Here is a 12,933-nt window from a genome sequence, read left to right as displayed (position 1 = left end):
CACAGATAATGTTGTTACCTAAAAGTTTGATAATAGGTCAATTCACTCTAAAATCAAAAATGACAGCACCCTATTGAAACTAGCGAACGAAAATTTGCTATGTCGTACGTTTGTAAGACGGAGACAACACATGCGGGTACGACGTCCTCTTAAGGACATCACGATATAGAAAATATTCTGTACGTTGCGTTGTTATAGTCATTGTGATGGCAACTAGGTACAGTTGCCAGTGTTATACCTAATATCTACCTACCTGGTGCATACCTTGACAAGTTGATGAAAAAGGAAGGTAGAAATATACGCATAATCAAAACGGCCAAAAATAATAATGGAACAATATGAATTCAACATTTTTGAAAGTTTTGATATTAGTATTTATCAATATAGGTGAATCATTTATAAATAATTTATATTTTATACTACTCAGTGTGGCAGTTTCCAACCGTATATATACCGGGTGATTCTTTTATCATTGAACGAGTAGTAGGCGAGTAGTTTATGAGTTATAAATATTCAAAGTTTAGATGAGCGGTGAAGCGGAAAAACATTTCGCGGGGTAACCCCGTACCATCATAAACTACTCACCCGAAATTCAATTTTTATGTATCAAAATACTAAGAAAAATATTCTGATTTGGAATATAAAATTAAAACCCAATGTTGTCATTCAAAAAAGTAATAACTTAAAAAATTATAAGGATAAAAAATATTTAAAAATATAATTTTTTAAGAAAAACGTTGTTTTATAAGCGACTTGAAACTATGTAAAAAAATATTTTCAAAAAAGTTTACACTTTTTGAAATAATGAGTGTTCAATGATAAAAGAATCACCCTGTATAAGTTTGGAATATAACTTCCACCAGTGCAATTTTCAAAATGTTCATAAGCCGCAGTTAAAAACGAATCTTTAGAGTAGGGGACACAGTATAACTTATAAGTTAATGAAAGTAAAGTAGGAACTTAATAAATATTGTGAAAACGTGATATTAGTCCTGTGTTCCTTTTTACTGTAAATTGTAAATAGATGATCTTTTTAAAATAATTGATATATATATAAATCAAAATTTGAAAGAGTAGTTGCTGAATTATTAAAATAATTTGCAAAAATATAAAATATATCATGTGATGGATCTAGTATTATTTTACTAATTAGTAATTACCTACCTATATGGCTATATCGAATATATTTAATATATACTTTGGCTGTTAACATGAAAATATTTCTTAATATACCTACTAATTAGTCATCCAAATTACAGTTTAGAATTTAGATGACTAATTGATTTCTAGAAGCTCCAAAATGATCTTAATAGTTTTGTAATTTGGGCTGATTCACTATGCACACCTATCTGTTTTACATTGAGTACTGATGAATTGTGGTCGATGATATTTATTAGGAGGCGCTTTAATGTAGGCTGTAACCATAAAGTAACTCTATGGCTGTGACTTAAGGACTAATCATTAAGTAAAATAAATAAAGCAAATAAAGGTGACAACTTTACCATTATGACCCTATACGATTAAAATATGTATTAAACCTAAATTGTATTTGTAAATTCATTGCTCTTTATAATTTCCTTATTTTTAGAGTTGAACCTGTTATTAATATTAAAAATATAAATGTAAGAGATTTACCACCAGCAAACTTGACCAAATCATTATTTACAAATGAAAATACAACCAATAATACCAATAAGCAACCCAGCGCCGGTGGAAAATTATCTAAAACAAAAATGTCACCAATTGTTTTTCCAAATCCAACAGTTTCAATCAACAAATTTATACCAGATCCACAAGTAATCGAAAAATGTTCATTGAACGAAACTTTTTGTGTCAAAGTTGATAATTATCCAAGGTAAACATTAAATAAAATAATTTTTAAAAAAATGCCGAAAAACTAATGTACCTACTTAAATTGTTTATTTTTTCATTAATAGAAAAGATTTATCCGATCTTTTTAGAACCAGCAAATATATGTCACCTTCTTATTTTGGAACAGATACTGTAACTAATGAAGTAAGTAACCTTAATATTGTATACAATATATTACAAATTTAGTGTAATAATATCATTCCAAATAATAATGATACCTATTGAGATTGTTAATTATACAAATGCATTTATACTTTAGATACAGACAAGAATATCCAATAGTAATCTTGAAACATTTTGTGAATCAAAAGTAAGTACTCATCAACTAATATTAATGTGCCTTAAGATATTATAAATTTTATAAATATTATAAATGCAGTGATGTAATTTAAATGTTAAAAAGTATGGTATAAAATATACAACTATACATAGTGAGAGCATGGAAGTGATTTGGAAATTGAAATAAATATTTTTAAGAAGTGTAGGACAGTTTGTATATTAATATATTTTGCTAGAATTTTCGACGGTCAATACTGTAAGCCTTTTAGGCTTGGAACTCTTGGTATATTTTAGGCTTTCATCATAACATAATACATATAGGTAATTCATGTAAGAAATATTTTTTATTTTATTTTGATTTATTAAAAAATATTTTCTAGGAAGATGTAATATTTCCGGAAGCAGGTGTTACAAAAAACAATGAATGGCGTTATATTATACAAGACCCAAATAATGACGATCCAAGTTTTAGACAAGGGATTCGAGTGGAGAAATGTATGTAAGTATCAAATTTAAGAATTTACAAGAGTTTGAATTAATTAAATTATTTGTGTAGAGATGCTGGAAAGAACTGCAAATTTAATAATCTTTTACCACTTGGATACACATCAATTTGTGTACAAAAATATATCTATAAAAAAATGGTTGCCATTAAAGATTCTAAAGAAGTATATTATGAAAGTTTTAAAATACCATCATGTTGTGAGTGCATGTATAGTATTAGTCCAGATGCAGATCTATTAACAAGGTTTAATCAGAATCGATCGGAAACTTCAAAAAAAAACAAATACAACAACAATTAAAAAGGTTAAGATACATACACAAAATATAAAGTATATTTTAATCTGTAAAATGATATAATGTAATTTCGTAACAATGTGTAAATATGTGTACTCTTTATTAAACATTTGGTTGATATAACTAACATTTTTTTTTAGACACAAATTAATATAAATTATATTTATTAGAAATTAACGTATAACTTATGCATTAATTTTTATAAGAATTATTTGTGTGACACATGATATCACTTATAATAGAAACTTATTACAATGTAAAATTGGTATTTTTCCCAATATTCTATTTTCATAAGTTGTATATATATCTACAAGCTGGTTGTCAGATAAGTCTTTGTTAACATCTATCACCAATAATGAACATAGGAGATTAAAATATTTCTCCATTAGCCATTTTTCATTGTAATTATGTAAATCTATCAAATAATCAAGTTTTATAGTACGCTCTTTTGGAGGATTGCGACGTTGCATTCTTGTATTCACAATGTCTGGTAAACTTTTTAAATAGGTACACTGAAACATTGGAAATTACCATAAACTATATCTTAAATTATGTTAAAAAAATCAATAAACTAAAACCAAGCACAATAAAACATTTAATAATAATATGAATATAAGGTGTAACCAAAAGTGTATGTTTTGTAAGGACCGTGGTATAGATTTCACTATCTGGTTGTGCAGGGGATACGCGCTTGGTATGTGCGCCCAGCTCTTTTGACGATTTCCACTTAACCTGCACCTGGCACCTATTAGGGATTCCCACTTTACGAAAAAGGACGCTTTCCAACGATTCAACCGCTATCGAAAACCAAACTTTCGATGCAGGTGTGACAAAAAAGATTTAAGATATAAAATATATTTTTGTCATGCCTGCGGCGAAAGTTTAGTTTTTAATGACGGTTGAAACGTTGGAAAGCAATAAAGCATCCTTTTACTATCCATCGGGCGGCACAATGAAAACCCGCAAATGTGCTGGGAACGCATATCCCCTGCACAACCTGACACTGTAATCTATACCACGGTCATTACTCATTACAAAACATAAGGTTCCGGTTAAATCTTATATACATACATATTATTATAATCTCCTTGCGTCCTTGCATGACGTTTAAAATAAATTAAACCAAATCGTTTCCTTCATGATGTATTGTTTTTGCAATAGTCTGGTTGTTGCATAGATCTCTGCATCACCTTTTCATCGTGATCGATGAAAGCAGAGGCGTCACAAAAAATAGTATGTGTGGCTCGTGTGAGGCTTGGGTGAAATGTGTCCCGTGACTGAAATAGCTCGCTTCCCGCCTTTTCCACGCAATATACTTACTATTTCCAACGCAAAGACTATATTTTATCAGAATAAAAAAATTACAGGTTTATTTTATTTTTACATCAAAATGAAAAAAGGTGTATATTTATTTCAAGAACAATGTATTTTGATGCAGGTATGAATGTATAATGTATATGGTATATGCAGACAGTGGCTCCAAAGTATATTTAAAAATATTTGGGCAGACTACGTAAAAACATATAAGGCAACCACGCGTACCTCTAAACCATTTCATGCAGACTTTTCAAAATTTTTATGAAATTTACACATTTTACGTAACAAAAATTTGCAAATTTTCGTGATTTTGATGAATTTTGTTAAAATTTGAACTTCAAATGATTATAAAAAAAAGTCATTGTTATCTATCATCAATGTTTTTTTTAACTGTTAAGCGTATAACAACTTATGAGTTACCTTGCGTGTTACATTTTCAAGCTGTTTGACTCAGCAAACATATTTTATTACCTAATCGATACTAATATATGGTGATTATTATAATTTATTAAGGAATATTTTCAAAATATCTAAATGTCGAATTTCCATTGTTTGCATATTATTGGATACTGAATTTTTCTTTCAATTTTGAATTGTACAACCATAACAATGAATAACGATGAAAAACGAAAATAATACAATGCAATGTATCATTCAATATATTTTAGATTCTGAGTAGTGTGAGGAAGCTATAGTGGTTTTACAATAGTGTGTTTATTTTTTTTATCCTGTATACAAAATGTTGACCTGAAAGAGTGCTTCGATTTTAACACATAGTACCTATCTTATCTTTTATCAAATTGGATCAAGATGGTACTTTAAACAGATAATTTTTCGATTTTCTCAATAGTTATTTTATGCCACGGGAAAAACCACCGACAAATTACAAAAAACCACTAAAAATGGGATTTTAATTTCTAACGCTTCGTTTATCACCATAGAAACGAATACAAAATTATAATATAATATTATTATATCATTGAATTCAAGTTTAATACAATCCATTATATATATATTGACCCACTTGTAACCTACTGTATAGTAGAGCGACATCCACTTACCTGATTTTTTTTATAAATAATATGCAAACCATCTATGATCAACACTTTCTAAATCAAATACAAATTATACATTCGGCAAGTATGCGAGTGCTGAAAATATTCAAATTTGTATCAACAGTATCGTGTATGACGAATTGTATTAAGTCCACTATAGTCCACATGTCACTGAAATAAGTTTCTCAATGTATTTTCCTATTATAAAATTCGTTATTTTCTATTTATGTTAAATGTCAGATTGATATAGGTAGTTTTACTTCATTTGTTTATTTGATAAAACCGAAAATATATATGGAAACAGTGATATAGAAATTTAGTATTGATGAGAAAAAGAAACACATAACTACATCTAATTGGACTTTGAAGGTTTTTTATAGAAATGTATTGTATGGTCAACTTGTGTGCAACTTTTGTATGATTTAAATGAATATAAGCTGCTGCAGATATCCTTAACAAAATACAAATAAATTTTATTGGAAAATAATATAAGTACAGTCGGGTCTCGATAATCCGAACACAGGCTAATCCGAAAGACGTGGTAATCCGAACGGGCTTGAGAATTATCTTTGAGGGACAAGGCATACCAATCCATAATAGAAACCAGTGTACAAAAAAAAAATAAATCAATATTTTAAACAGTAAGGTTCATAATTATACCCATAATTATATTAATATTTTTATATATTCATTGTCTTTTGAAATTACGAGTTTTTACACGATTAATACAGATAAAAATAAAATTTCATAATTTAAATTACAATAAAATTTATGTTTTTTTTTAAGCCATAGGTAATCCGAACAAATCGCTAATCCGAACAACCCCTTTCCCTAATCTCCTTCGGATTATCGAGACCCGACTGTAGGTAATTCAGTTGGGTCATATTGATACGGATAGAGTAGGTAATACTTAAAGTAGGTATACATTTAAAGTTTAAACATGAATATATATTTAATTTGCTCAGACAATAAAACATCATTAGGTAATGATAATATTATAAAATTAATAATATATTATAATATATTGTACCCAATAAATATTTTATTTGCTAGTGGAAATTCAGTCAATAATTTAGATTTTTTTTTCTCTATCACTTAATATCTTAATACTTATTATTATAAACTTTTATATTTTATCTTTATTTCTCTTTATTGTATAATTAATTTAACATGTTATCTTGTACATATGTACCTATCTTTAATATTAATCATTTTTTTTAATCTTATTTATACACTATATAGTACGTATGTACCTATTATGTAAATTGGACTAACGTCCGTTAAATAAATAAATATTAAAAACGTTATTTGAAAGACGGATTTTTGAACGCTGATTTTGAAACTGTTTGAGTTATCTTGTGGAAACTATTAAAGTTATGATAAAAATACTCATGGTGATTGATGCATTTTTGGGGCAATTGTAGACTCTCCTGATTTTAATGACATGTAAACTCTTCCGGGTCTACTTCAGTACTACTAAGCTAGGGGAGTATGGGGCCCCCATCGGAATGACTAATAACGTCTTCCACATTGACAATTTCAATTTTTTCGCATAATGTTATTGGCGATTGAAAGCTTATCAATTATCAGGCCGGTGGGAGGTGGATCTGTAACGGGGAACATGTAAAATATCATATTATAAATGATTCACAGCGTCCCCGTTACAACTTATCAATTTCAATCGCCAATAGTGGTAAGTAAGAAATATGTGGCTTCAGAAATTAAGCAGATTGGAATATTATATAAATTGGATTATATAAATTATATAAATTATATATATTATATAAATTGGAATATTATAAAAAAATGACAATATAATTTATAAACAAAAAACACATATTATTACAATGAACGTGAAAAATACCGCTTTTACAGATGGTACATAATCAACTTTAAGTTTTTGAAAATAAAATCCACTTTTTCTGTATACTTACCTCTTTGGGAAATCTATGTAACATAATCCTTTTATGGTTCCTAGGGACTTAGATATTAGGATAAAACAAATTGATAGGTAATGGTAATAATATGATAATAGTTATACAATTTATAATGAAGTAAAATACAATGTTTATTAAGAAAGCATACAATGTAAAATAATACTAATGAATAATATTGTATTATACAGGATGATTCACAAAAAAAGTCAATTATATAATAATAATAATCAATGTTGCTGTGAGTATTTAGAATATAAAATTTAAAACGATAATCACAATCTCTGCAATGTTGTAGCAATAACATTTAAAACAACTCGGGAAAGTTTACACATTTCCTATAGGTAAACATAATATTGACCCGGGAGAGTTTACTCATTACCTTTAGTTAAACATAAAGTTGACTAGGGAAATTATACCATCGGGAGAGTTTACTAGTTTTAAAAATCGGGAGAGTTTACCACCGCCCTTTTTTTGTGGCGTTATTTAAAGTTATTTTTCGACATTGTTTTTCATAGTAAATCGGAGATGTTTTTTGTTTCCGGAGATTAGCAATGGAACTAACCAAGTAAGTGCCAAACACACCGCGGTCTTCTTTTTTTCGGAAACTGTACTTTATTTTAGACCCATAACTTCTTTAATAATGATTTCCGCAAAAACAATCAAAGAGTTTAAAATGAGCGTTGAAAATACGTCTTTTAAAAAAAAATTTAATTCGCGAGACGCACGGTAAAGTGCGTTTGTTTCCAATTTCCTTCCGTCGTTGGGCGCAATTACGTTTGTCCGATAAATCACTTTATCACTATATAAATATAGGTTTAAGCAGGGCCATATTTACCATAAGGCAGGATAGGCAACTGTCTATGGCCTCCGTTATTAGAGGGCCTCGGATTTTTATGAACATTATTTTTTTAGAGTACTACTTTCACCGTATAAAATAAATATAAGAAACATATAATATTTCAAAAATAATTAATAATTAATCCTTATCAGCATAAAATGTAAATAAAAATAAATAAAAGTATATTTTTAATAAGAAAGAATTGATAACTTAGGTTTACTATCAATAGAAAGCGATCTTACATCTTCTTTAAACTTCGATGACATAATAAATGAATTTGCTTTTATTTAATAAATAATAGGCACACGAAATCTGTAGCCTGTAGAGATATAAAAAGTATAACATTATAATTATGTTTTTTTTACGCCTGCACCGAAAGTTTGGTTTTCGACCACGGTTGAAGCGTTGGAAAGCAACCATTTTCCGTCCAGCGGGCGAAAAAGAGGAAATCCCCAAAAGTGCCGGCCACCGGGCGCGTATCCCCTGCACAACTAGAAACTAAAATGTATACCTATCACGGTCCTTCCAAAACATAAACTTTTGGTTACACCTTAAATTTATAGTATAACCTCCTTGCATAACGCATTAACATTTGTTAAAACACTAATTAAGCGGGTAGAGGTGACGACACAATACAACAACGTTCGGTTTATAACTGACTTTTATTAATGAAATCACAACGGTAGGGCCCGTCTCAGGTCGACCAGTGTGTCCAACCTTCACTGTTAATTTCCTTTAATGACATAATTTCCTTAAATAAACTTAATTTATAACACATTTAAACATATTTTGTAGAATAGTCTATAATTGTTGCATAGATCCCTGCATAACCTTTTCCATGAACGCAGGGGCGTGACAAAAAATAGTATGTGTGGCTCACTTCCCGCCCTTGTCACACAATATACTATTGTGAACATTTTTAAGTAAATACTAAATTGATATAAATTATTATTTTGTTTTATACAACTCGATGGTGGAGGGGGGGTATAAACGCTACTGTTGACAAGGGGCCACGTTTTTTACTTTGCCTAAGGCCACAAAATGCCTAAATCAGGCCTTGGGGTTAAGTGATTTGAAAAAAAAAATATTATTTTTAATAGTCAGATATCCTATGGACTCTGACTTAAGTACACTGTTTGTTATTCCTATCATCCGATAATTAGATAGCTTACAACATTTTAACAGATAATAAATTATTATTTTTTATTGGCTGGTTTGCTTTATGCCTCACCACCATCTTAATACGACTAAGGTTATAAGTTATCTTTATAACTCATTACCCGTATACAGGGTGGCTCTTAGAATATTTCCTAAGTATTTGATACATAAAAATTAAATTTAGAACCTCTGACCAGAAGCTTATGAGTTATAAGTAATTAAAGTTTAGTCAAGCGGAGTAGTGGACAAACATTTTGCGGGGTAACCCCGTACCACTCATCTCCACCCATCAAAACTTTAAAACTCATAAACTATTCGCCCTAAATTCGATTATAATGAATCAAAATACTTCTGCTTTGGAATATGAAATTAAAACTCTTATTCAAAAAAGTAATAAACTAAAAAATTATAAGGATAAAAATACTTAAAAATATAATTTTTAATCAACCTGAAACTAGGTAAAAAAATATTTTCAAAAACATTAATACTTTCTGAAATAATGAGTGTTTCATAATAAAAGAATCACACTGTATAAGGTTATAGTGAACTGCGGAATAGGTATAGGTGATACGGTGATACCCTGCCACCAAAAAATATTGGTTCACTCGTCCATACTTTAAATACCTGCTTTTATAGTTATATATAGTCATAAATAACTTTGTAACTATTTGTTTGAAATTAGATATTATTAGATATTGTAGTTGTAGGTAGCCGTAGCCGCCCAACTGCTCAATTGAACTGCAAGAGTACCATCGACGATCAACTATCGTGCCCAGACGCCTGGTGTCATGTCTACTAGTCATGGCAGTGCTTAAATAGCAGTCAAGCCGACTGGCTGTGTCCGTGTGCATCGATAATTTTAATATTATAATATAAAATTTACGTTTACGCATATATCGATCAATCGTTACTACAATCCGTCGAACAAATTACAAAACATTTTATAACTTTTGAGTAGATATTTAACTGTTTGTAGTATTATAATAGATACGGTGTATCCGAATTGGTTCCGAAACGTCCGAATTGGTTCCCGGTTTGTCCATTGTAGGTATAAACTATATGTAAATTTACGTGGATGTGAAAACCCTGACAAAATGACCAAATGGCCGTTGATGATGATTATACTGGCTCTCATTAGCACGGTAATGAAATATTTTTATACGAATAACATGAATTATTTATTGGTTTCGTTGTTTTACGATTTTACCATTGTACGTGTAGCGTGCGTCAATATATAATATTATTAATTTAAGGATTCAATATTAAATGGGTACTTACTTACTATATTATTGTTATTTTAAACGCGTGTCATAGATTTATTTTACATAATATAATATAGTAAGTTTAAATATATGCTAGGATGTTTTTGATACGTATAATATATACTATAATATATTATAGTACCTAACATAATTATTGTTATAAATTAATAATATAATATACCTATTTCAGTGCTCGAATTGGGGAAAATTAAGTAGAAGAGCTCAATCCAACAATTTAAAAACTGCGTTCCAAGGGCAAAATTACTCAACACAGACCCGTGGGGGCCTTGCCCCCCCACACCCCTCATGCTCCTGCCTTTCATACATATTGAATACCACTTTTCAGCAATACATTTTGAATTCCAAATAGGTATAATATATTTTGATAGCAATACCTACATCTTACATTGTTACAGTAGAAAAAAAATTAATAATAATCTACCTGTTTATTCAATATAACAAAATTAAAAATGATTGTTTTTGATTCAAAAGAGACCATGCGTATTTTGATAAATATAAAAAAATTTAAAAATTCAAAAGCACCGATAGATAATAACCATAATTGAAACTGATAAAATTTCATTCGGAACACGATTTAAGATAGTACTATAGCACACGTCATCAGTATCTGTGCCTTAAATAATAATATTATCTAAGGCACAGATATTATACTCGTATATGATCTATGAACTATTGACTATATGTCTATGTATAGGCAAAACACAGGGTGATGTTATAATTAATCCACATTTTAATAATAATTATTTCGGACATTAGTTTGTACCGTCCCTCCGTCCAAGTAAAAAAAAAATTGGAGCACTGAGTCCTATTCTGTTTAATGAATACACACGTTTAAACTATTATAGGTAGGCGTACTAGTCGATGATGTATAATATAATTTTATTGACATAAGTACCTATTTGCCAATTGGTATTTAAATGTATGACCTAACTTCGTACCTAGTTCGTTTTAATTAAAACTTATATTTAAATCTACAAAAAATGTTTATTTAACTTGATGTGCTATAATCAGTGTTGGGAAATATCTAGATAAAAATTATTTATCTTTTATCTTATCTAGATAAATTTCTACTCAGTTATCTTTATCTTCATCTAGATAAAATTCTAGTTATCTATGAGTATTTATCTAGATAACTTATGTAAATGAACTAAAAAAAAATTTGAAAATTTAAAATATTTTTATTATTTTATTTTTACATTTTTCTATTTTTCATCTATTACATAGAAAATACGTTTAGTAATATGCATTATAATACCATGATTTTCATATTTATTAATATTCATTGTTAGTCTGGTGTTTTACATCGTAAACAATGAGAAAACCCAAAAATAGAAATATGTAATGGGCATGTAGTAGGTAAGGTTGTAAGAACAACTAATAATAGCAAAAGGAAAAACATCTATCCCTGCTACCCGCCGGCCACCGACCACCGCCGAATGATGATGGTCTCATTAGCTGATACCCGTTTCATAGAATTGTGTACAAAGTATAAAAAATAATTATTATTTTAAACCGACAAAAATAAACCAACATTCATGGATATTGGACTCACGAGCATAATAATATTATAATAATTGTAATTTATAACAATTTAATATTTATAAAACCCTATTTGAATTCCCGGTATTTCAGTTATTGCTTAACCGATCTGTACGACCTCTGTCCTCTGCTTTAAAAAATTTTAAATTATGCATTTCTTTTTACCTGTAGACTCAAGTAAGTATCCTGAATATTTTCAAAATTAAACATGAAATTATCTCATATTTATCTAGATAAAAATGTACTAATTTTTATCTTTATCTATATCTAGATAAAAATTATTACAGTTATCTTTATCTTTATCTAGATAAATTATTAGTTATCTATGCCCAACACTGGCTATAATATCCAATACGTAGTAAATAATAATCGTATAGTATACTCGGCGCGGAATAAGAATGTACCTCGTCGCGCAGGCGGCGACCGGTTCCCCCCGCAACCTTGTCATAGTTATAAACATAATATAGTTATAGTCATAGCCCGACTTGCGCGCGGCAAACCTGTTTTGGTCCGCCGCCCGGGTACGTTCTTATTCCGCGCGGAGTATAGGCACCTAACTTTTGACTACGTGTTCAAATTATATCTATCTTTATAATATTTTTATTTTTTAGAACCAAATTATAGACATGGCGTGCGTTGCGTGTATAGGTATCGTGTATGTTTAATGTTTATAGAATACTAATTAATAATTACAGTACAGACGCATCTTTATATCTTATAATATATTATGATAGCATGTTAACAAGGTTTATGTTTATTAGTCATTAACCGATCCGACTTATTACACTCGTAATTTATGATATTTATCTATAAACATAGGCGCAAATAGCGTTGAAGATTTGCGCGGGGGGGGGGGG

The 12,933-nt window shown here is 29.4% G+C and overlaps 2 protein-coding genes across 4 annotated transcripts in view; both read left to right on the top strand.

Moving 5' to 3' along the window:
- Spz1-2 (spaetzle 1-2) overlaps positions 1–3,211 on the top strand; it is a 10,191-nt gene extending 6,980 nt beyond the window's left edge. For 2 of the 3 annotated variants that reach the window (XM_016807784.2, XM_029488882.1), the window contains exons 6-10: positions 1,589–1,855; positions 1,938–2,016; positions 2,132–2,182; positions 2,532–2,650; positions 2,708–3,079. In XM_016807784.2, coding sequence (XP_016663273.1) covers positions 1,589–1,855; positions 1,938–2,016; positions 2,132–2,182; positions 2,532–2,650; positions 2,708–2,954 — 763 coding nt within the window. In that variant the 3' untranslated portion in view covers positions 2,955–3,079. Of the gene's footprint in view, positions 1–1,588; positions 1,856–1,937; positions 2,017–2,131; positions 2,183–2,531; positions 2,651–2,707 lie in introns of all 3 variants that reach the window. The other variant, NM_001160118.1, reaches the window with a different exon arrangement.
- A 6,850-nt stretch (positions 3,212–10,061) lies between these two features.
- Spz1-1 (spaetzle 1-1) overlaps positions 10,062–12,933 on the top strand; it is an 11,024-nt gene continuing 8,152 nt past the window's right edge. The window contains 1 exon segment of the mRNA NM_001160117.1: positions 10,062–10,396. Coding sequence (NP_001153589.1) covers positions 10,349–10,396 — 48 coding nt within the window. The 5' untranslated portion in view covers positions 10,062–10,348.

This window comes from Acyrthosiphon pisum, chromosome A2 (genome assembly GCF_005508785.2).
Source record: "Acyrthosiphon pisum isolate AL4f chromosome A2, pea_aphid_22Mar2018_4r6ur, whole genome shotgun sequence".
NCBI classification, from domain to species: Eukaryota; Metazoa; Arthropoda; class Insecta; order Hemiptera; family Aphididae; genus Acyrthosiphon; species Acyrthosiphon pisum.
Note: the sequence above shows the minus strand (reverse complement) of the source record. Positions and strands in the feature narration are given on the sequence as shown.